The sequence below is a fragment of the Schistocerca gregaria genome, chromosome 1 (genome assembly GCF_023897955.1).
Source record: "Schistocerca gregaria isolate iqSchGreg1 chromosome 1, iqSchGreg1.2, whole genome shotgun sequence".
Lineage (NCBI taxonomy): Eukaryota > Metazoa > Arthropoda > Insecta > Orthoptera > Acrididae > Schistocerca > Schistocerca gregaria.
Window position 1 is genome coordinate 955598421 of NC_064920.1, and position 26394 is coordinate 955624814.

The following is a 26394-nucleotide window of genomic DNA, read 5'->3' on the forward strand; positions in this document are numbered from 1 at the left end:
GGATACCAGTTCGATTTTACACAGAGTATGCAAAGGAACTTGCCCCCCTTCTTGCGGTGTACCGTAGGTCTCTGGAAGAGCGTAGCATTCCCAAAGATTGGAAAAGGGCACAGGTCATCCCCGTTTTCAAGAAGCGACGTCGAACAGATGTGCAAAATTATAGACCTATATCTCTAACGTTAATCAGTTGTAGAATTTTGGAACACGTATTATGTTCGAGTATAATGACTTTTCTGGAGACTATAAATCCAGTCTGTAGGAATCAGCACGGGTTTCGAAAAAGACGGTTGTGTGAAACCCAGCTTGTGCTATTCGTCCACGAGACTTTTGGTAAAGTTTCGAGAACATACCTTCACCGAAGAGTCAAGCAGTATATTGCTCCCTCCTGCGTATATCTCACGAAGAGACCATGAGGATAAAATCAGAGAGATTAGAGCCTACACAGAAGCATACCGACAATCCTTCTTTCCACGAACAATACGAGACTGGAATAGAAGGGAGAACCAATAGAGGTACTGAGGGTACCCTCCGCCACACACCGTAAGGTGGCTTGTGGACTATGGATTTAAATATAGATGTAGATGTACGTGGCTGCCTGTTACCAATCCTCACCATCTACAGCACTCCAAAGTGACCAGTGCATTCTTTTAATGGGACAACATAGACCTGGTGAGCTAAGTCAAGTACAGAACCATCAGTAAAAATTATGCTAACTCATTTCTTCAAGTTTATACATTCTTAATTTTGTCCATTATTGTCAGTACCGTAATACTTTCATAAAAAATAAAACTGTCCTTCCTAAAAAAAAAACTGATTTTTCTTTTGATACACCATGCATTTTAAACCCTGGGGGCTCAACTTACAGTGCTTGAACAGTCTACATAATTTTCTTAAGAAGGTTTCTAATGTTGCTGTCAGAGAGTACATAGGTGTCATTACGAGGTGACACACTGTGACTACAATTTTTAAAAAAAATTGTAAAATAGTGAGAGTGAATCACTTTGTAATACACCTACATACTCTTAACACGAGCAGCAGTCGCCTGTTTTTAGAAATGAAACAGACTGTTCAAGCACTGGAAGATGAACCACAGGGCTTGAAATCATCATGTGATAAAATAAAAATCACTTTTTCTATTAAAGGTGGCTTTTTTGTGTTTTTTAAGTATACTGTGGAGTAGGTATTAAAATCCATGGAGCAGAAATAAAAACTCTGAGGTTCGCCAATGACATTGTAATTCTGTCAGAGACAGCAAAGGACCTGGAAGAGCAGTTGAACGGAAATGTCTTGAAAGGGAGATATAAGATGAACATAAACAAAAGCAAAACAAGGATAATGGAATGTAGTCGAATTAAATCGGGTGATGCTGCCAGAATTAGATTAGGAAATGAGACACTTAAAGTGGTAAAGGAGTTTTGCTATTTGGGGAGCAAAATAACTGATGAAGGTCGAAGTAGAGAGGATATAACATGTAAACTGGCAATGGCAAGGGCAAGGAAAGAGTTTCTGAAGAAGAGGAATTTGTTAACATAGAGTATGGATTTAAGTGTCAGGAAGTCGTTTCTGAAAGTATTTGTATGGAGTGTAGCCATGTACGGAAGTGAAATGTGGTCAATAAATAGTTTATACAAGAAGAGAATAGAAGCTTTCGAAATCTGGTGCTACAGAAGAATGCTGAAGATCAGATGGGTAGATCACATAACTAATGAGGAGGTAATGAATAGAATTGAAGAGAAGAGAAATTTGTGGCACAATTTCACTAGAAGAAGGTATCGGTTGGTAGGGCATATTCTGAGGCATCAAGGGATCACAGATTTAGTACTCGAGGGCAGCGTGAAGGGTAAAAATGGTAGAGGGAGACCAAGGGATGAGTACACTAAACAGATTCACAAGGATGTAGGTTGCAGTAGGTACTGGGAGATGAAGAAGCTTGCACAGTATAGAGCAGCATGGAGAGCTGCATCAAACCAGTCTCTGGACTGAAGAACACAACAAGTATACTATTACAAGTAACATAATTGGCAAGGCCCAGCTTTTTACATTTCTCAATAAAGTAAAATAAAATATATGCCACTAAGGAAATTGAATAAAGGATCATAGCACTTAAGTATTAAGATGAATTCTTACATATTATTCTTTCTATGTCCCAACGCCTAGAAAAAGAAATATCTATTTAAAACATAATACTAACAATAAGCACTAAAAATATAGCTATATCTTGGATAAATCCTTCTGAAAGATCACTTACCTGGAAGCTAGCTTATTTTTTTCCTTGCGTGTTTTGGGCCTCACGTTGAAGGGCAGTTCACTGACTGGAGTCATATCATTAATAATTCGGTTCAGTTTGTCCAATTCTTTTCCAATATTATATAGTTTACGTGGATTTGGAGTGAGATCATTTCCATCGCCCTTTCTTGCTTTCCCACTGTGAATAAGATTTTATTTTTAGATTATAAAACTCACAGAGAAATATGAAACAATTACAATCCTTACACGCACCACCACTTTTACATCAACTCAGTGACATAGTTTTGATTCTACAGCCCTAGTCTTACACCACACAAGTGTTACACTTTAAAATTGACATACATGATTAAGAATAATTAGTAGTCTCTATTACATTACCTATGGAGTACTCAAAATGAACAAAATTCAAATTATCCCAACAAATCATTATGGTCATCTACCCTTCTACTGAAAAATGACAGAAATGGATAACTGTTCTAGGCAGAAACTAAACTCACTGAAGTTATGTATTCTAAATATTATAAAAAATTACAAGCAAACAATAATTCTCAAAACTAACAAGAAGAACAGAAGAGAGATTAAAAATCAATGTGCCATCATTAATGTAGGTATCAGAGACTGAGCACAAGCTTGACAGGATAAAGATTAGGTAAGAAATGTGCAATGTCCTTTTCAAAATAAGCATTCCAATTTCTGCCTTAAGCAGCATAAGGAAACCACTGAAAACCTAAATTTGGATGTCCAACCTCACAAATGCAAGACAAACATCCTAACCATTGTAACAGTTTTGTGGAATACTATTCTCTTTCACTTAAACATATAGTGAAAATTTGCTGTTGATTTATAAGTGAATGAAAACAGAGAGAACACATCTTCATTTAAAGGGAATGACAGATGTATATGGAGAGGGAGGGAAACAAAAAAACAATGAACAGTTTAAAATATGAACAGAGTCGAGGAGACAGTGAATTACTAAAACAAAGAAGAGATGGAGAGATGGGTGGAAAGAACAGGGAACATGAAGATGGTGGAAGAAAAGTGTGACAGATACGAGAGGTGGAAAGAGTTGGTAACATGAAGAAAGAGGAAAAGAAGACCGAGAGATAAGAGGGAGGAAAGGAGAGACAAAGGAAGGTGTAGGGAGAGAAGGAGGGAGGGGGGGGGGGGGGGGGCAGAGAGAGAGGGAGAGAGAGATGGGACAAAAGAGTATAGCATATTATTTCGGAAACACAAAGAGTAATTTTCAGGCATGTTCTATTTCCTTCATAATCAACAGCAGATGCAGCTACTTAAACTCCACTGCTAACAGTTCTATGGTTTTTCACTGCCTTTACTGCCACCTACAACAATTACAGCACTGTTTCAGTTCTGAGGAACTAGCTTTCTCCACTGACATTTCATGAATAATTTAGTATGATCTGTTCTCCTGCAGCTTTAATATTTTATTACTGAGAGCCATTATTTGTAATTGAATAACTGTAATTCTGACTCACCTAAATCAACATAACAATTAAATACATTTTCAAATAATTGTACAATTTGTCTTTGTTTTGAGTTACTGCACGAACTGCCATCTTAACTGATGAAATGTAATGTCTACCTGCAAATTTCCAAGTTTCTCTTTTGTTTCTTTCATACTCACATAGTTTTCAAATCTGTGGTTTCTTCAATCCTCATCCATTTCTCATCAAACGCTAAAACTCTCTCTCTCTCTCTCTCTCTCTCTCTCTCTCTCTCTCTCTCTCTCTCTCTCTCTATGAAAAGTCTGAATAGTTTGTCTAATTCAGCATATTAACATGTTCCTTTTATCATATGCTTGATTAAAATAATTTGGGATAATCATAATGTGCACAATTTCTTAACTGTCTGCAGCAATACAGTGAATATCATTTTTAGTTCCATTTGGTCCTTATCAAGCCAATTTTCTATTTACATTATTCTCAAAAAAAATTTTAAGAAAAAACTTGTTGCACTTCATAAAACCTACTGAAGTATGGAATCAGTCATTCAGTTGTTAAAACTGAAGTTTGCCACAAAAAGACTCATTCTGTACCCTTTGTTTTTCATTCACATTTAAATCCCCCATTATCATCTTACAGTGGGACTTGCTCTCGTTTAAGTTCAATAAAGCATACACCTGAATTTCCTCCCTGCACTGTTCCTCGTTGCTAAAACAAGTCTTCAATTTATTGTTATTAAATAGACAGTAGTAGAGACAGTTGAGTTTCAAAGATCTATGCCATTTTTGACTGTCTAGCCAAACTTTGTGTTGCAAGTGCATCACACAAGTAGCTGAGCAAGTTCCATGGTTTAGGACAATTACCCAAGTTCCTTCAGTCCACTGCCCAAATGTTCTTTAACATGGCTCAGAATACCAATGGACAGGAAGTTAGTTGTGGCAGCAGGGCTTGTGACCACCATACCATGCCCGAAAGTTTGACAAGACATATGAACACTGCAAAACGTCAGTCAGAACTATACACACAGAAATCTCAGGCCAGGCCCCAATGCTGCTAAATCTGACAGTACTGGAATAACGCAATCTTTTCAAAGACTGGTCATGTGCCAGCACAGCTCACAAGTTAATATTATCATTTATAATCAGTCATTCTTTCTGTGACTGGTGAAGCATTCCAAGTCCAGAGGCTTGTAGACATTGACTCACCATGCTGTAGCAGTACATGCCCCTTCATATTTGTGTCCCACAAATCACTCTAGGAAGATGGATACCTTATGGGAAGTCCCTTTAATCCTCATAAGGATGTAATTCTTGACTTGTCTCAAGAGCTCCCAGGTAGAATCACCTTCTGTAGCCATTAGTTTCTTATATTTTGTTCTCTTGCTATTAATTTTAGTGTCAAAATGATACGGAGTTTGCTGGTGATGGATGTGCCACAGTTTATATGGGATTAAGTTCACAGCATACACTAAATATAATTTCCATTAAAATTATTCTATATTCCTCTACAGCTGCCCTGAGAAAACAGCACAAATCATACAACTTCATTACATACGAGGAAGAAGTAGGACATAAAGCACCTCTAGTGAGAATGTCTTACTCTATTTTCATAATACTATTCTTTGTTGTGATGTTCACTCCATACTCAAACACTATTTTGTCCCTTTGATACAGTTTAGAGTACTTGGAAAAATTGACTGCTCTCTTCATTATTGTCCACAATTACCTGTATTTTCATATCTCCTCAATTGCATTTCATTGACTTCATACAAATTCTCTCCCATACATTATCTCTCTCACTTTCCAATTTCTGTCCTCATAGTATACACTCTTCTTTCTCTAGACCCCATAATTATTCATCAATGCAGACCATGCAACAAAAATGTACTGCGAAAATACTGAAACAATATATTTTAAAATATTTTGTGTGCAATGCAACAAATGGCTAATGAAAGGAAAATTTACTGCAAAAGTTTTGAGGGATATGGAAATGCCAGCCGTCCACTGAGACAGAAGAATTACAATTGATACAGGAAACGAAATAAAAATTTTGTGGAACAGAATCATTATTCCCGTTCAAAAAAACAATCTCATGCAAAAGAAATGTGATCAACTTGTATCAAAGGTTAAGGGGAAAATGTATTTTTCTGGAAAAATTGCAATTTCAAAACAAATGACGTCCACTTAAGTTTAATTAAGCTGTTAGTGACTGGAGTTTTCTCTGTGACTATATATGGTAATATATAGAAAAAATTACAGTATTTACCTGTGCTTAATGCCTCGAACTGAGCACTGAGGACTAAATACAGGATCTGTTACTTCATTCAGGACATGCGGGTCTTCCAGCTTTGTCTTAAGCACAAGCCGCTGCCCTTTTGGTCCTTTTGCTTGTACATTATACTGCCAGAAGTAACGTTCTTTCTTTGACATAGATCGTGAAGGTCCATCTTCTCCATCACTTGAATCTAAAATAAAAAGTAGTCTATAAATAATTTTCATGCAGATGTCCTTTCCACATACAATTTTCATCAGCATCTTTCCAAAATGTATATCAATAACTTTAGCTAATTAAATACAGATCTTGGAATACACTTAACTCCAATTTGCATTAAAATTATTCTCTCTCTCTCTATCTATCTCCTCTTCTGCTCTGAGAAAACAAAAAAAAATTACAGAAGCTATATTTGACTGTTGAGGCATACTATATTCAATAATGACTTCTGTGGGAACACACTGGGACAATGTGGAGGAAAGGATGGTGGACAACTTGGTGCAAGGACCAGGAGAGTTGGGCTGGGGGAGGGAGAAGAACTATATGAACTATTTACTGTCTGCTGTATGAAATAACTGCATGCAGATTTCTTAGGATATTAACCTCTAACAACAGTTACAATCCTTTTACTTAGGCTGTCTCCAGCATTTACTTTTTAGCAATATCTGTGTTGCATATTATAACAGAGATATCAAAATGAACAAACCATACAACACACCCACATCCTTTGGATGTGGTTACTCTCTGTGACATGATAATCTTATGCTTCTTGAAGCATTTTTCCCCCTTTCTTAGCCTGTATAACTTATCTTGAAAAAACAATGATGTTTTATTGAACAGAAAAGAATACTTTTACAATGAGAAAAGAACTCAAAAAGTGTTTGGATTTGTATCGTAATAACACTGATTTAATTTTTATCTCCACGAGTAAAAGGGAGATTTCCTTTTATTTTATGTCACTTGTTTCATCTTCTCTTTTTACATGTTCTTAAGGTCTTGGCTATCTTCGCTCTGTGTTTGCACAAAACAGGTACTCTGATAAACACTACAGAATGATTTTCAACCTTCCTGCAGTAAAGCTCACAAAGAGCGAGTAAAAATGGAGAACTACATAAGAATGGTTCTTCTACCCTATGGTGATTGCGTGTTCTTTAAGACTGACAGGATGTTCAAGAAACATCAAACAAAATGTGTCTTTCACCCTACAGTGTGAGTGAAAACTATCTGGGTTCTGTTAAAGACAACCTAGGTCTAATGAGACCAAGGATATGTAAAATCCTGTGCCAGTGTGGGAAATCATAGATTTGTCAGACGTGTTGCACTATTAAGGATAGATTCACTGAACATATTGATGTCACACCAGATTGGGTCAGCTAGAAAAGTCTGCTGTGGCTGAACACTGTCTCCTCCTTACTTGTATCTGTATGGACATATGGTCCATGTAAGTCTTCTTGAATAATAAGTAATGATAAATGAAATTCATTGTATTATGCTTCTTCATTTTAATATCAACATCACATTTCAAGAGCTCATTTAATGGATGTAGCCATCTCATCAAGATAATTACTATTTACATACATATAACATACAATCTGCTTGTGTTATCTTGATGAACAGAAACTGGCACACTTATAACTCTTAATTTTCAGTCATAGAATTTCTAACCAAGTTAGTTAACTATGAAGGTAATGCATCCTGTTCTCATTACTTAGTTACAGCATGAGGGAAATATATTTTATCACTAAACATTTGTTATGAAAACAATTCAGGGAAGTTTTCTCTCTCACCAATGTGACGGATGTTTTATGTGATCTGAATTCACTAATGAATCGGTCCAACTTTGCACATTATTTAATCTGAAAGATTTTTCGTATTTCCATCTTGGCTCAGATTGCATGTAGTGGACGTTAAATTGTCTAGTGCTGCAATCAGGTTGTTGAATGCTGTTGTATCCATAAAAGCAACCATCTGGTGTGCACAGATAGCAATAAAGCTTGCAGTATTAAACAGTGTTTTTATATATACAGGGTGTTACAAAAAGGTACGGCCAAGCTTTCAGGAAAAATTCCTCACACGAAAATAAAGAAAAGATGTTATGTGGACATGTGTCCGGAAACATTTAATTTCCATGTTAGAGCTCATTTTAGTTTCTTCGATCTATGCTCAATGGAGCACGTTATCATGATTTCACACTAGATACTCTACCTGTGCTGCTAGAACATGTGCGTTTACAAGTACGACACAACATGTGGTTCATGCATGATAGAGCTCCTGCTCATTTCAGTTCGTACGCTTCTCAACAACAGATTCGGTGACCGATGGATTGGTAGAGGCGGACCAATTCCATGGCCTCCACGCTCTCCTGACCTCAACCCTCTTGACTTTCATTTATGGGGGTATTTGAAAGCTCTTGTCTATGCAACCCCTGTACCAAATGTAGAGACTCTTCGTGCTCGTATTGTGGACGGCCGTGATACAATATGCTATTCTCCAGGGCTGCATCAGCGCATCAGGGATTCCGTGCGACAGAGGGTGAATGCATGTATCCTCGCTAATGGAGGACATTTTGAACATTTCCTATAACAAAGTGTTTGAAGTCACGCTGGTACGCTCTGTTGCTGTGCATTTCCATTCCATGATTAATGTGAATTGAAGAGAAGTAATAAAATGAGCTCTAACATGGAAAGTAAGCGTTTCCGGACACATGTCCACATACATATTTTCTTTCTTTGTGTGTAAGGAATGTTCCCTGAAAGTTTGGCCTTACCTTTTTGTAACACCCTGTATATATAGAGGGAAACATTCCACGTGGAAAAATATATCTAAAAACAAAGATGATAGGACTTACCAAACAAAAGCGCTGGCAGGTCGATAGACAAACAAACAAACACAAACATACACACAAAATTCTGGCTTTCGCAACCAACGGTTGCTTCTTCAGGTAAGAGGGAAGGAGAGGGAAAGACAAAAGGATGTGGGTTTTAAGGGAGAGGGTAAGGAGTCATTCCAATCCCGGGAGCGGAAAGACTTCCCTTAGGGGGAAAAAAAAGGACAGGTGTACACTCGAGCGCACGCACGCACGCACGCGCACGCACGCACACGCACACACACACACACACACACACAGACATATTTAAAGACTATATATATATATATATATATATATATATATATATATATATATATATATATATATCTCCGCACATACACAGACACAAGCTCTGTATATGTATGGATGGATATGTGTGTGTGCGTGTGTGCGCGAGTATGTACCTATCCTTTTTCCCCCCTAAGGTAAGTCTTTCCACTCCCGGGACTGGAATGACTCCTTATCCTCTCCCTTAAAACCCACATCCTTTCGTCTTTCCCTCTCCTTCCCTCTTTGCTGAAGAATCAACCGTTGGTTGCGAAAGCTAGAAATTTTGTGTGTGTGTTTGTGTGTTATTTTATTGTGCCTGTCTACCGGCGCTTTCACGCTTGGTAAGTCTTGGAATCTTTGTTTTTAATATATTTTTCCCATGTGGAAGTTTCTGTCTATTTTATATATCTGCTTGTGTCTGTCTGTGTGTGTGTGTGTGTGTGTGTGTGTGTGTGGAGGGGGGGGGGGGGGGGGGGCGCGCTCGCGCATAGGTATATACCTATCCTTTTTTCCCCCTAAGGTAAGTCGTTCCGCTCCCGGGATTGGAATGACTCCTTACCCTCTACCTTAAAACCCACATCCTTTCATCTTTCCTTTTCCTTCCCTCTTTCCTAACGAAGCAGCCGCCGGTTGCGAAAGCTCGAAATTCTGTGTGTGTGTGTGTGTGTGTGTGTGTGTGTGTGTGTGTGTGTGTGTGTGTGTGTGTGTTTTATTCACTGTGCCTATCTATCGGCGCTTTCCCGCTTGGTAAGCTTTACTGAGGAAGCAACCATCGGTTGCGAAAGCTAGTAATTCTGTTTGTGTGTTTTGTTCATTGTGCCTGTCTGCCGGCGCTTTCCCGCTTGGTAAGTCTTGGAATCTTTGTTTTTAATATATATATATATATATATATATATATATATATATATATATATATATATAGTTGTGGTCTTCAGTCCTGAAACTGGTTTGATGCAGCTCTCCATGCTACTCTATCCTGTGCAAGCTTCTTCATTTCCCAGTACCTACTGCAACCTACATCCTTCTGAATCTGCTTAGTGTAGTCATCTCTTGGTCTCCCTCTACGATTTTTACCCTCCTCGCTGCCCTCCAAAACGAAATTGGTGATCCCTTGATGCCTCAGAACATGTCCTACCAACCGATCCCTTCTTCTGGTCAAGCTGTGCCACAAACTTCTTTTCTCCCCAATCCTATTCAATACATCCTCATTAGTTATGTGATCTACCCATCTAATCTTCAGCATTCTTCTGTAGCATTACATTTCAAAAGCTTCTAATCTCTTCTTGTCCAAACTATTTATCGTCCATGATTCACTTCCATACATGGCTACACTCCATACAAATACTTTCAGAAATGACTTCCTAACACTTAAATCTATACTCGATGTTAACAAATTTCTCTTCTTCAGAAACGCTTTCCTTGCCATTGCCAGTCTACATTTTATATCCTCTCTACTTCAACCATCATCAGTTATTTTGTTCCCCAAATAGCAAAACTCCTTTACTACTTTAAGTGTCTCACTTCCTAATCTAATTCCCTCAGCATCACCCGACTTAATCCGACTACGTTCCATTATCCTTGTTTTGCTTTTGTTGATGGTCATCTTATATCCTCCTTTCAAGACACTATCCATTCCGTTCAACTGCTCTTCCAAGTCCTTTGCTGTCTCTGACAGAATAACAATGTCATCGGCGAACCTCAAAGTTTTTATTTCTTCTCCATGGACTTTAATACCTACTCCAAATTTTTCTTTTGTTTACTTCACTGCTTGCTCAATTTACAGATTGAATAACATCGGGGAGAGGCTACAACCCTGTCTCACTCCCTTCCCAATCACTGCTTCCCTTTCATGTCCCCTGACTCTTATAACTGCCATCTGGTTTCTGTACAAATTGTAAATAGCCTTTCGCTCCCTGTATTTCACCCCTGCCACCTTCAGAATTTGAAAGAGAGTATTCCAGTGAACATTGCCAACTGCTTTCTCTAAGTCTACAAACGCTAGAAATTTAGGTTTGCCATTCCTTAATCTAGCTTCTAAGATAAGTCGTAGGGTGAGTATTGCATCACGTGTTCCAGTATTTCTATGGAATCCAAACTGATCTTCCCCGAGGTCAGCTTCTACCAGTTTTTCCATTCATCTGTAAATAATTTGCGTTAATATTTTGCATCCGAGACTTATTAAACTGATAGTTTGGTAATTTTCACATCTGTCAACACCTGCTTTCTTTGGGATTGGAATTAATATATTCCTCTTGAAGTCTGAGGGTATTTTACCTGTCTCATACATCTTGCTCACCAGATGGTAGAGTTTTGTCAGGACTGGCTCTCCCAAGGCCATCAGTAGTTCTAGTGGAATGTTGTCTACTCCTGGGACCTTGTTTCGACTCAGGTCTTTCAGTGCTCTGTGAAACTCTTCACGCATTATCGTATCTCCCATTTCATCTTCATTTACATCCTCTTCCATTTCCATAATATAGTCCTCAAGTACATCGCCCTTGTATAGACCCTCTATATACTCCTTCCACCTTTCTGCATTCCCTTCTTTGCTTAGAACTGGGTTTCCATCTGAGCTCTTGATGTTCATACAAGTTGTTCTCTTATCTCCAAAGGTCTCTCTAATTTTCCTGTAGGCAGTATCTATCTTACCCCTAGTGAGATAAGCCTCTACATCCTTACATTTGTCCTCTAGCCATCCCTGCTTAACCATTTTGCACTTCCTATCGATGTCATTTTTTAGACGTCTGTATTCCTTTTTGCCTGCTTCATTTACTGCATTTTTATATTTTCTCCTTTCATCAATTAATTTCAATATTTCTTCTGTTACCCAAGGATTTCTACTAGCCCTCGTGTTTTTACCTACTTGATCCTCTGCTGCCTTCACTACTTCATCCCTCAAAGCTACCCATTCTTCTTCTATTGTATTTCTTTCCCCCATTCCTGTCAATTGCCCCCTTATGCTCTCCTTGAAACTCCGTACAACCTCTGGTTCTTTTAGTTTATCCAGGTCCCATCTCCTTAAATTCCCACCTTTTTTGCAGTTTCTTCAGTTTTAATCTACAGGTCATAACCAACAGATTGTGGTCAGAGTCCACATCTGCCCCTGGAAATGTCTTACAATTTAAAACCTGGTTCCTAAATCTCTGTCTTACCATTATATAATCTATCTGATACCTTTTAGTATCTCCAGGATTCTTCCATGTATACAGCCTTTTTTTATGATTCTTGGACCAAGTGTTACCTATGATTAAGTTGTGCTCTGTGTAAAATTCTACCAGGCGGCTTCCTCTTTCATTTCTTTGCCCCAGTCCATATTCACCTACTATGTTTCCTTCTCTCACTTTTCCTACTACCAAATTCCAGTCACCCATGACTATTAAATTTTCGTCACCCTTCACTATCTGAATAATTTCTTTTATCTGTTCATACATTTCTTTAATTTCTTCGTCATCTGCAGAGCTAGTTGGTATATAAACTTGTACTACTGTAGTAGGTGTGGGCTTCGTATCTATCTTGGCCACAATAATGTGTTCACTAAGTTGTTTGTAGTAGCTTACCCGCATTCCTATTTTCCTATTCATTATTAAACCTACTCCTGCATTACCCCTATTTGATTTTGTGTTTATAACCCTGTAGTCACCTGACCAGAATTCTTGTTCCTCCTGCCACCGAACTTCACTAATTCCCACTATATCTAACTTTAACCTATCCATTTCCCTTTTTAAATTTTCTAACCTACCTGCCCGATTAAGGGATCTGACATTCCACCTCCGACCCATAGAACGCCAGTTTTCTTTCTCCTGATAACGACATCCTCTTGAGTAGTCCCCGCCCGGAGATCCGAATGGGGGACTATTTTACCTCCGGAATATTTTACCCAAGAGGATGCCATCATCATTTAATCATACAGTAAAGCTGCATGCCCTCGGGAAAAATTACGGCTGTAGTTTCCCCTTGCTTTCAGCCATTTGCAGTAACAGCACAGCAAGGCTGTTTTGGTTATTGTTACAAGGCCAGATCAGTCAATAATCCAGACTGTTGCCCCTGCAACTACTGAAAAGGCTGCTGCCGCTCTTCAGGAACCACACGTTTGTCTGGCCTCTCAACAGATACCCCTCCGTTGTGGTTGCACTTACGGTACGGCTATCTGTATCGCTGAGGCACGCAAGCCTCCCCACCAACGGCAAGGTCCATGGTTCATGGGGGGATATATATACCCTCAGTTGATAACTGCGGAAGCACTGACATTTTAAAGCGCCATAGTACTTTATTGACTTCCGTGTATTCTGTTTGTGTGTTGTGTGTCAACTCATATTTCATTGTTTTGCCATCAATTTTAATGTCACAATGACAAAGAGTTTATACCAGTAGGTACAATGAAAGCTAGGAAACAGATCATAACATCAGCCAGAAAAAAAAATAATAAAAATAATAAAAATAAAAAAAATAAAAAAATATAGGTAGTCTACACAGTTCTTTCTAAACACAAAATCATGCAATGAGCAAATGTTAATTCCTTTACTTTATAAACAAAATTTTTATTTGTATATAAAGACAGAGCTGCTTGCTTTTATTTTCTGTTATGGAAGGTGATTATAATTTTGTGTATACTGACTTGTAACAACTTATATTTTACTTTCAACCCTTTGCAGAAGTTTTTGCACATGTTCTGTTAATTTTATATATCTAACACATTCTCATATTACTGAAAATTAATAGTGCTTTATGATACCAGTCTCTCTCTCTCTCTCTCTCTCTGTCTCAGGTAATGTGTGTGATCTCTGTTTGTTATGTCCACTGTTAACAAATACATAAAAATATAGTTAATGTAAAAGTAAAACGTGTAAGTATAAATACGAATATATACTGGTATGCGGCATGTACTGGCTGGTTCCGTAGCCTCTTCTCTGCAGCTCCAGTTGGTGGGAAGCCTTGGCATTGAACTGTTGTGTTGTTACAGTGTACAGTATGGAACCCTGTGCCAACAATTAGTCAATGAGATTTAAGCAATGTGCAGTCATTGAATTCTTGACAGCAGACAGTGTCACCCCAAAGGAGTTTCATCAGAATGAAAGCAGTTTACGGTGATTGTGTTGATGTGAGTACTGTGCGTCGTTGGGCCAGTAAGTTTAACATGATGAGATGAGAACATCTGACCTGTGTGAGAAACAAAGAGTTGGATGTCCTGTAACAGCAATCACCGAGTTTCACAAGCAAAATGTTGACAGATTGATTCAGGACGATCATCGTATCACTCAGAGAGAAACTGCAAGCACAACCAGCATTTCAGACGAACGTGTGGGTCACATTATTGCTTTACTTTGCTATTGGAAGATCTGCGCACGACAGGTAGCATGGATGCTGACTCCTGAAATGAAAGCACACAGACTTGTAATTTGCTAGGAACTCCTCTCGCATTACAAGAACGGAGGTGACGCCTTTCTCACTTCAATTGTGACAGGAGACAAAATGTGGGTACACCATTATGACCTGGACACAAAACGTCAGTCTGTGGAATATCAACACAAAGACTTGCCCCAGAAAAAGAAATTCAAGACGCAGCCCCCAGCTGGAAAAATCATGGCCACAGTGTTCTGGGACGCAGATGGTGTTATGCATGTTGATTTCCTTGATCATGGAACAACAATACATTCAGAGCGTTGTTTCACAATGCAGCGAACTCTGAAACGATGGCTAAGAAGGGTCCGAAAGAAAAAATAAATGTTTTCTTGCAACATGACAATGCCAAGCTACAAACTTCATGTGCCACCAAAGCAGAACTTCAGAGACAGAATCTCACCATCGTACGGCATCCTCCATACAGTCCATATTTAGCACCGTCTGACTTCCACCTGTTCCCGATAATGAAAGACGATCTGTGGGGACATCATTATGCTTCTGATGAAGACTATGAGAGAACTGTGAGACTGTGGTTGTGGAAACAGAGTGGTGATTCTTCCATGGCAGCTTCAGTAAACTTGTTCATTGTAGGCAGAAATGTATCCAATTGGCTGGTGATTATGTGGAAAAGTGAATATTGGTATTTAAAGATAACATTCTAAGGATTATTTCTGTGTTTGATTTATTAAAATACCCCCATCCAAACCCACTTAACGAAGGTGGAGGCATTACTTTTCATTGAACCCTCATAGTATAAAGTCTGTTATGTTTCATTTAAAATGTTGCTTTATCTTTGGACAAGGATATTTGTAACATTTTCAATAAAATGTTTTGTTTTACAGGTCAATTTGTTCATTCAGAAAAATAGTCTGAAATTTCTCCCATGTGAGAAAAAAATTCTAGTGTTTATCAGTAATGTGTAGAATTGATATGCATTGTGCTACATCTGTCTTTTCGTGTTTTTGCTTTTGCAAATGTGTACTGAATGCTGATGAACTCTTTTTTACCCTGTTATTCACGAGTTCTCAAAATCTCATTTTAAAATTCTTGTTTGTCCACTGCATATTTTTTCACAGTCTTTACATTTTAATTATCTTGTTGGTCATTCTAGTGAATGGTATGTTAACATTTTACTGTGTTCTCTTATCTGAATCCAAGGTTTAAATTGGCTTTTTGAAGGGTGTGCTGAGTTCTTCCTGATATTTGTGACCACTGTGGTAAAACAATGTTTTTAGCTCTCTTTGTTTTGAATTTCTTCAAATGCAACTTTTTATTTTAATTTACTTGTATTAATATTGTTTATTTTGGCAAGAATTTTGTCGACAACTGCAGGATTAAATCTGTTGTTTTGTGCAATAGTTTTAATTATGGAAATTTCTGATTCAATATTGTCTTGAGTCAGTGTATATTTGTATATTCTTGTAATGCAAGATAGAAAATTCTTTGTAGCTCCCAGAATTGCAAGAGTTTTGGTTCACCATAACTGTAATTTGGTTTCTCTGAAAATGTTGTTAGTATGTGGCGAATTTTCTTTCTCAATTTCTAGGCCTAAAAAATTTATTTTGTTGTTCTCCTCGTGTTCTTAGTTTCACTGATGAGGACTACAGTGGCATCACTATATCTTCATTAGTACTGTGAATTAAATTCCGCACTGTATGCTTATCGAAAAAATCATTTTCAATTTTATTGAAGGGCATATCTGTTACAGTGCACGCACAACCATTTTTCACTGCAAGGCCCTTGTGTTGTCTGTATTACTGGAAATTAAAAATAAAATAGTTGTGTGATAAAGTATGTCAATATCATCTCTTCTATTCAGCCATGTCACCAAAGATTTTCTTCAATAACGTGGATAGTTTTCAGAATGAGATTCTCACTCTGCAGTGGAGTGTGCACTGATATGAAACTTCCTGGCAGATTAAAACTGTGTGCCCGACTGAGAATCGAACTCGGGCCTTTCCCTTTCGCGGGCAAGTGCTCTACCATCTGAGCCACCGAAGCACAACTCATGCCCGGTACTCACAGCTTTACTTCTGCCAGTATCTCGTCTCCAACCTTCCAAACTTTACAGAAGCTCTTCTGCGAACCTTGCAGAACTAGCATTCCTGAAAGAAAGGATACTGCGGATACATGGCTTAGCCACAGCCTGGGGGATGTTTCCAGAATGAGATTCTCACTCTGCAGTGGAGTGTGCGCTGATATGAAACTTCCTGGCAGATTAAAACTGTGTGCCCGACCGTGAATCGAACTCGAGACCTTTGCCTTCGCGGGCAAGTGCTCTACCTTCTGTGCTACTGAAGCACGACTCACACCCGGTACTCACAGCTTTACTTCTGCCAGTATCTCGTCTCCTAACCTTCCAAACTTTACAGGCTGTGGCTAAGCCATGTCTCCGCAGTATCCTTTCTTTCAGGAGTGCTAGTTCTGCAAGGTTCGCAGAAGAGCTTCTGTAAAGTTTGGAAGGAAGGAGACGAGATACTGGCAGAAGTAAAGCTGTGAGTACCGGGAGTGAGTCATGCTTCGGTAGCTCAGACGGTAGAGCACTTGCCCGCGAAAGGCAAAGGTCCCGAGTTCGAGTCTCGGTCGGGCACACGGTTTTAATCTGCCAGGAAGTGGACAGTTTTGCCAATCGGGATGTTAGCATATAGACTGGTAATGCCTAACGAAGATAATTTAGAATTTGCTGGGATTTTAATGTCTTTTATTTGATGTATAAGCTCGGTCAATTTTTTAATTGTACACTGCTTGTCATAAATATAATTCCTATCGAGAATATCATTTACTACTTTTGCTGAGATGGTAGGCCAGGCTGCTCATACAGAAAACAACGGGCCTGGTCGGATGCTTTCATCATTATACACCACCACTATTTACTTTTGTTGAGTATGATGACTGTGTTGTTTAATGCTGTTTTGATGTTAGCCTCAAATTTGCTTGTTAGATCTCTATCAACGTGTTTCACGTAATTCTTATTTTTAAAAATATAGGGTAATTTCATGTCAGTTCAACCAGGGGCTCCAGCTCATAGTCTCAGATTTGACTGAAATTCAGCACACTAATTCTACCATGTTTGGAAAACTCGTGTACAAAGTATTCGTTTCCCCTGCCAATTAGTTCCAGAACTATGACTTGTGAAAGAAGGTGGCATGACATGGAAATTGCAACCTGCATCTGGCAATCTATCTTCAGACCCAACTTCAGGTCTTAATAACTTTGGAACTAGTCCACATAGTCCAGTGAAATTTTTACAACCCAGTAACATCCATTTAGAGGAAACACTCCATCAATCAAAACACCAACAACATATTTCTGAGGGAAAATAAAAAAATCCAAAATGTGATTTAAAAAATGTAATACGTTAAAAGGTACATATTGTAGGTGCCCTCTTATAATTCAATCAAAAAGGGTATAAATTTTTTGTGGTAAGCTTAATGTTGCCTAAACACACACACAATTCATCGTGCCCACATCAGTCACAAAAACTGAGTTACATGTACACAAAAATTTGAAAAATGACCTGAGAAAACATGGCTTTTCGAAGCGTGGTAGCACAGAAGGGACAAGTGGTAACCAAGCAAAATTTCACACACTGCATAAATAGACCATAATGATATATATCTCAAAATTTCAGCATGTTATTGCAAGACATTTTTGTACAATGGAAGTTGACAAATGTATTTGGTGATGTGGCCTTTGTTCCACAACACAATTTTGTAAAAACGTATCGTAAACTGTTCTGCCTCTTCTTATCCTCTCCCACAATTGTTTAATCACTAAGCAACAACATATATAAAGATTAACGCAACATACCATTAACGCTTACTGCACATTAACTGCTAAAAACCAGTTGATTGTGCTTCGAACAGAAGTTCTCCTACACTTTAGCTACTGTTCTCTGTACATTGAGTGGCAAATTGTACTGTCTTCCTGACACTGTGGTAGGAACTAGAACTGTCATAAGAATATGTTCAAAAGGAATCTAACACCTGTCTGCCAAACATGGCCAATGAAATGATCTTGCTGGTGCCATGAAGTTCACAAATACATCACCTTCTGCTTCACAGCACTCTGCAACACATCCTAAGTACCTTTTGTCATCATGAACAGCAATAACATAGCAACCTGGTTGTATGTCGGCTGCTTTTGCTTCTGAATCCTAAGTCAGACACACTGTGAAGACACATGTGCATGAACCTATAGTTATAACCAGACACTCTGCTCATCTGCACATTGTCAGAATTCACTGGAGAAAAGTGATGATGGCTCATTGTGCCTGCAAACAGTTTTAACGGGTTCTAGTTTGCTTTTTAGCACCTCTTTGACTGATTTCACCTCATCTTTCGAAACATAGAATGATTGTATGCCAGAGATATTTTTCTGTACCCAGGTAAATAATTGAAGAGGTGTGACCTTCTGTACGGTGCTGCAGACTAGCTTGTAAAGCCATGCGCTTAATGGTAGCACCAATACCATCACATACATTTTTACCATGACTTGTTGCGAAAAATTCCATTCTGTGTGAATCTGAAAATCATGGTAATGCATGCATAAATTTTTGAGATTTTTACAGCTTTTGTACTGACTAGCTCCCCCCATCACTGAAGTATTTCGCAAAATGTATGTGAGGCAGCTTGTTTTTCACATATGCCATGACAGTACGAATGTGGGCATGAACTGCAATGGCATCATGAATTAAATAGTCACTAAAAATGCACAGGTTCATGACAGACACATCACCTGATTCACCTCTACAGTAAATCGCAAATGGCTGGAGAGTTGCTTGACTGTTGTCCCAATGATATCCTTGGATGGCATCTTGAACTGTAAATGCATAATTTTCAGAAAAGTCTAGTATTACTATAATTTCATCTTGTTTCAAATTATCCTTACAAAACTGGAGATAAGCCGATTGTGCTGTTGCTGTGAAGCTGTGGGTGGTCAGTTTGTCTGTTTTTTGACAACACATTTCAACAAAATCTTCCACTGTACTTTGCTTTGTTTCAAGACTTGGGCAGTCCATGTGTGTCCATTGTTTCTGAGAAACAAATTCGTCGCCATCCATAAGGAGTTCACCATACAGTTTGTTATTCATGTGTTCTGCAACATTTGCCTTACCAGGACACTTTTCACAACTTTGTATCATGCACTGGTAGGAACTGATTGTCACACAGTAGCAGCTTCATTGCACCTTTGTAATCCAGACCAGAATCCTTTATAGCAGCAAACATCAGCTTAGCATTTTGATGGGTCTCACATACACAAACATGGCGTGTGCCCCTTGCATTTACAGGCACAGCCCATTTTGGCCGAAGACTGAAAAATGATGATGAACCTACTTTGGTATTGGGATACTTTTCCTTGAAGTCTACATATAGTTCTGATATGTTTCATAGCAATGGTCTTTTTTGCATCTGTACACTTAGATTTCCCATTTTCACCATTACATAGTCTTTTTTTCCAGGGATTATTCGGCTGTAGTCATTATTTTCATAGAACTCCGACACTAGCACCACTATTTCTGAACTCAATTGCTTACCCTGAGCCTGCTGAATTGTGGAAGCACTCCTTGGGTTGCTTTTATTTTCTTAGCTTGCTTTATCATATATGTAGAAACATTGAATTCCTTTGCACTGTAGGCAATAGACCAGCTGGGAGGTGCAAGGGTAAGAATAGCTACTTTTATTCTGGTGTGTGGATATGGCACATTTTTCTTTCAAATCATGCACAATTTTGTCCAAATCAGAGCATTTCTGGCACGATTTCTGTTCCTTTGGAGCAGATAGTTCTTCCTCTTCCACCATTAGTGTGTCAACTATTTTGTGTTTTAATTCCATTTGAGCTTCTTGTAGTTTTCTTCTACCATAGCTGGGCCTGTCTCTGTTCCCAACTTTGTGTGTCTTCATGGGAGACAAACCAAGGGCAGTCACTGAAGTATTTAATTGCTCATCCGCTGTGGTTGTAGGTGGCTGATACTCTTCATCACTGTCGTGTAAATTATCTGAATATTCTTCATTTTTTAGCAGTGTAACATACCTGGAACATAACTTTAGTCCTGGTTTCATGTTAAGTCCCATGCACTGATTCACTTTCAATACTGAATTTTATACCAATTTCTCTGAGACCACACTTCACTGTCTTCTTATGAACCCGAAATGGAGCAAAACGATTTCTTTGTAGGAAAGAACACTTATCCAGAAACACTTTCATATGATGATAACAAACACTAAAAGTTTCCTGGAACTGTACTTCTTGTGCCCACAGGGTGTATCCCATATCTCGATAGCAACAAATCTTGGTCCGATTCATCCAGATCATACAGTACAGAGCGAATGCCAAATTTTGTTCCATATGTTGTTTTATGACATTCAGATGCTTGTGCTCTACCAATACTGCAGATTGTTTGAACAAAAGCACCACTAGTACACTCTTATGCCTCCATACTGACTTTCCACACAATAGTGACCAGCCTGAACTTGAATCTTAAAAAGATGAGTAACCTGTAATTGTTGATTGTTTCCTTTGTTGTTCCTGCCTAACAATGACTCATTCTGTCCCTGAAAACTATCATTGTTTAACTTTCTGTTGCCTAATGGTTATCTGAAACAAGCTGTCTGCATCATCATTATTACTTGATAAATCATGTTAAAAGAAACATAACCAAATACATCTCTGTCAACTTTCATTGTACACAAATGCCTTGCAATAACAAGTCGAAATTTTGCCACATATTATATTATGGTCTACTTATGCAGTGTTTGAAATTTGGCTTGCATATCACTTGTCCCTTTTGTGCTACCACACTTCGAAAATCCATGTTTTTCTGGTAATTTTTTCAAGTTTTTGTATTTTCGTGTGCATGTAACTCTGTTTGTATGACTGATATGGGCAAGATGAGTTCTGTGTTTGTTTAGGCCACATTAAGCTTACCACAAAAAAATGTATAACCTTTTTGAGTGAATTATATTAGGTATGGAGGGCACCTACAATATGCACCTTTTAACATATTACATTTCTTTAATCACATTTTGGAATCTTTTACTTTCCCTCAGAAATATGTTGTTGGTGTTTTGATTCATAAGAGTGTGTTCTCCAAGTGGATATTACTGGGTTGTAAAAATTTCACTGGACTGTGCAGAATAGTTCCAAAGTTATTAAGACCTGAAGTTGGGTCTGAAGATAGATTGCCAGATGCAGGTTGCAATTTCCGGGTCATGCCACCTTCTTTCACAAGCCATAATTCTAAAACTAATTGGCAGGGGAACTAAAAATTTAGTACATGAGTGTTCCACACTTGGTAGCATTGGTGTGCTAAATTTCAGTCAAATCTGTGACTATCAGCTGGAACATTTTCTGAAATTGATTGAATTGACATGGAATGACCCTCTAGTGTTTTATTAATTTATTCCTGTTTGTTCATTATTATGATAGTGTTTCCTTTGTCTGCTTTTGGAAGCACTTCATTGTTATTTCCTATTTTGTTATTAACAGCATAAATGATTTTGGTTTCTGTGGTCAATAGGCTGTTATTGCAAAGTTTATTATTATGTTTCTCGATTGTTTTTAGTATTTTATGAACTGCATTATTTTGCTTCATTGCTTCACAGGCGTCACATCGGATAATGTTGTGGAAGCAGCAAAATATTTCAACAAGACAGCTGCTCATCACCTTCAGGCATTTTCAAACATTCTGCTGTAATGGCTGACCAATAAATACACTGACTCATTAAAAGTGCAGAAACCTAGTGGAGGGCTATAATTTCATTGTAGGTGAACTATACAGCACAGCAACATACAGTGCCCCCTGCCAGAGAAACAAGTCATAGTCATCACATTCACGATGTTGGACAAGCACAGCTGCAAATTACAGCCCAGAGTGTGCACAGGGAAAGTGATGATGGCCAGTCTAAGTGGGCGAATTCAAATTCTCTGTCTGTGTTGATTCGGATTTGTTCGACAGTGGCCGATGCTGCCATAGTAACATTCATGCTGGTTCCCATGCCTTGCTGAGTTGAAATCCTGTTTCTCTGTTAATCAGTTAATTAGTTATACATATTTCAGCTGCTGCTTTAATGACACAGTCCCAACACATGGAAGCAAGTGACAAAGCAAGTAGGGATAATTTTAATTCCCCTCTTGTTTTGTCATCTGCCTATTTAAATGCATTTTTTCACTTTTAACTATTTACCAGTAACGTACATGAATGTAATCTGCATTTTCATAAAAGAGAAAGGTTGGCCGTCAGTTTTAAAGAATATAACACGAGATCTCATTGTGTGCTTAGTTTTATGAATGTAATTGATTGCTTATTTATTTTAACTATTCCTAGTTATGCAGACCTCGGGGAGGATCAGTTTGGATTCCGTCGAAATGTTGGAACACGTGAGGCAATACTGACCTTACGACTTATCTTAGAAGAAAGATTAAGAAAAGGCAAACCTACGTTTCTAGCATTTGTAGACTTAGAGAAAGCTTTTGACAATGTTGACTGGAATACTCTTTTTCAAATTCTAAAGGTGGCAGGGGTGAAATACAGGGAGCGAAAGGCTATTTATAATTTGTACAGAAACCAGATGGCAGTAATAAGAGTCAAGGGGCATGAAAGGGAAGCAGTGGTTGGGAAAGGAGTGAGACAGGGTTGTAGCCTCTCCCCGATGTTATTCAATCTGTATATTGAGCAAGCAGTAAAGGAAACAAAAGAAAAATTTGGAGTAGGTATTAAAATTCATGGAGACGAAGTAAAAACTTTGAGGTTCGCCGATGACATTGTAATTCTGTCAGAGACGGCAAAGGACTTGGAAGAGCAGTTGAACGGAATGGACAGTGTCTTGAAAGGAGGATATAAGATGAACATTAACAAAAGCAAAACGAGGATAATGGAATGTAGTCAAATTAAATCGGGTGATGCTGAGGGAATTAGATTAGGAAATGAGACACTTAAAGTAGTAAAGGAGTTTTGCTATTTAGGAAGTAAAATAACTGATGATGGTCGAAGTAGAGAGGATATAAAATGTAGACTGGCAATGGCAAGGAAAGCGTTTCTGAAGAAGAGAAATTTGTTAACATCGAATATAGATATATGTATCAGGAAGTCGTTTCTGAAAGTATTTGTTTGGAGTGTAGCCATGTATGGAAGTGAAACATGGACGATAACTAGTTTGGACAAGAAGAGAATAGAAGCTTTCGAAATGTGGTGCTACAGAAGAATACTGAAGATAAGGTGGATAGATCACGTAACTAATGAGGAGGTATTGAATAGGATTGGGGAGAAGAGAAGTTTGTGGCACAACTTGACTAGAAGAAGGGATCGTTTGGTAGGACATGTTTTGAGGCATCAAGGGATCACAAATTTAGCATTGGAGGGCAGCGTGGAGGGTAAAAATCGTAGAGGGAGACCGAGAGATGAGTACACTAAGCAGATTCAGAAGGATGTAGGTTGCAGTAGGTACTGGGAGATGCAGCTTGCGCAGGATAGAGTAGCATGGAGAGCTGCATCAAACCAGTCTCAGGACTGAAGACAACAACAACAACAGTTAGTATCTTTTGTTATAGGGTGAAATCAGTAATTGTTTCATAACGTAAATTCTATTGTTGACATATAAACAAAAATAAATTCTGTAGTAATTATAAACATTTGGAAATACTAGTAATCTTAAAGTATCTATTTGGCTCTATTTGAAAACATGTTAGCAAAACCACCCCTTAATTAATTCCAAAGTAATTAACAGTTATGTCGAAAGTATTGTCGGCATAACCATATTTGTTAAATTCATCATTTACACATATAATTCAGAATTACCCTTGTAATAGAAGAAACTGTTAAAAGAAACGAAATTTTTGATGTATTCAGTTAATTTCATGAGTTAAGATTTAGTTGTAATTTCTGTAAATTTAACTTTGAACAGTGTGTAGTTTCAGTACCTATTATTGTGATGATATATATATAAGGGCCTGATTTTTGGTCACGAGACAGTCAGTCCATGGATGAGTTTCAGACGAGGGACCTGTGTTGCTTAGAATGACAAAAATGTATGAACTTAACAGTAAAATAAGTGTTACACAAACAGGCTGTGTGTTAAAGCAATGAGAGTGACTGTTCAATTTATTTGAAGGACTGTGAATTATGTGGTGTTTTTACTGCTAGTAAATGTTCAACAGAAAACTATTGAGGCAGTATGTGGAGTTTCGCCTGCAAACTATTAATGAGGCTTATGGAAAGTTTAAACAATAGTGCACTGGCCGTACATATATACTTATGTATTTTTTTTGGGGTGGGGGGTGGGGGGGGGGGGGGTGCAAAGTGAAAGTAAAACACAGTGAAAAACACAAATGTGTACCTGCCAGCTACGTTTTTTACAGTAGTCAGTGTTCAAATTACAAACCCCATTTTTCAGCCACTGTAGCAACGCATACGTCGACACCAAGGACAACAAACGAAGAAAGTAAAGCAGGTGGGAATTTTTTGGGAATGCACTCCACTAGTTAACCAGGTAAGAAATGTAAGTGAAATAATGGTGCTGACAGACATGCTTGAGTAACGAAAAAGATGACTGTATACAAACAAATGTGGTGTCGCTGCGTTGGTGATCTAATTGTGAACTAGGCAACATTGAGTACTGTTTATATTGTGCATCAATGACACTGCAGCTGGGAATAAGAACTTAACAGAAATAGCAATACTTTATTTAGGTACAAGTCATATAATGCTGAATAACTGGACCTATATCTTATCTGAAAACTTCTATATGTGCATCTCAGGAATTATGAGCTTAAAGTGGTAAGTGGGATGAAGAAAAGTAATTTTGCTGATTAACTAATAACTGTGGTGCTAGGCTGATGTGAATATTCTAATAGATCAACAATTTGATAGCATTTTGTGAGGCTTTAATTTTCTGGTTGAATGAGAGCAGTGCTCAGAGTTGAGTAGAGAAGTGGGGCAATGATTTGGTACAACTTCGTTCCCCTTAATTTTGATTTGAGTAGTAATTAAGTTATGTAATGGTGACTCTATTCTTTTTTCATAACGCAATGATTAGTAAATCTATGCTACTGCACATCTTGAGTTTTTAGTAGAGGTAATGTACATATTTTAGGCACTAAGATGACTTTTTTGCAAATGGGAAAGAAAAAAAGTCTTCTAGTTTAACCAGTATCAGACAGTTATGACTTAAAATAATGTTTTGTAGGGTAATGTGTACTTGAATTTAAATTTTTACTAGTCCACACCTTTTGTAATATAGTCAATTTTAGTGATAAATATTGTAATGTTATGAGAACTATGTTGGATTGGGTTGTTTGGGGGAAGAGACCAAACAGCTAGGTCATCAGTCTCATTGGATTAGGGAAGGACGGGGAAGGAAGTCAACCGTGCCCTTTTAAAGGAACCATCCCGACATTTGCCTGGAGCGATTTAGAGAAATCACGGAAAACCTAAATCAGGATGGCCGGACGCGGGATTGGACTGTCATACTCCCGATGCGAATCCAGTGGGCTAACCACTGCGCCACCTCGCTCAGTGAGAACTATGTAATGTATATATATTTATGAAGTAATGATTATCATTTGCCATTAGTGTTAAACAATTTTTTTGTAGACTTAAGTTAGAGGTAAAAGTAATTGTACTAAAATATGACATTTTTTCTAATTTTTTCATGTACTGTAGCGGCGGAAAAGCACCTCAGAGGGAAACTGATCGCAGTGCATTTCCTAACCAACTGCCACTTGGACCTGTTGAAGGCGTGGGCAGCTTGGTGAAAAAGTGTGTAAAAGCTCATTAAAAGTTTGAAAGTGCTTGTGAAAAATACTAAACATTGCGCAAGTGAAATTTTTTGTCTAAACATGAACTGCAATGCAAAGTTTAATTTAGTTTTTTGCTACCCAGGA

General features: G+C 38.1%; 1 protein-coding gene across 3 annotated transcripts in view; it reads right to left on the reverse strand.

The window, feature by feature from the left end:
• The window catches only part of LOC126276230 (protein CREBRF homolog), a 106989-nt gene that overhangs the window by 35849 nt on the left and 44746 nt on the right, over positions 1-26394 (reverse strand). For all 3 annotated transcript variants that reach the window (XM_049977258.1, XM_049977259.1, XM_049977260.1), the window contains 2 exons: positions 5973-6171; positions 2249-2425 (listed from right to left, as the gene is read on the reverse strand). In XM_049977258.1, the coding sequence (XP_049833215.1) occupies positions 2249-2425; positions 5973-6171 (376 nt within the window). The remainder of the gene's footprint in view (positions 1-2248; positions 2426-5972; positions 6172-26394) is intronic.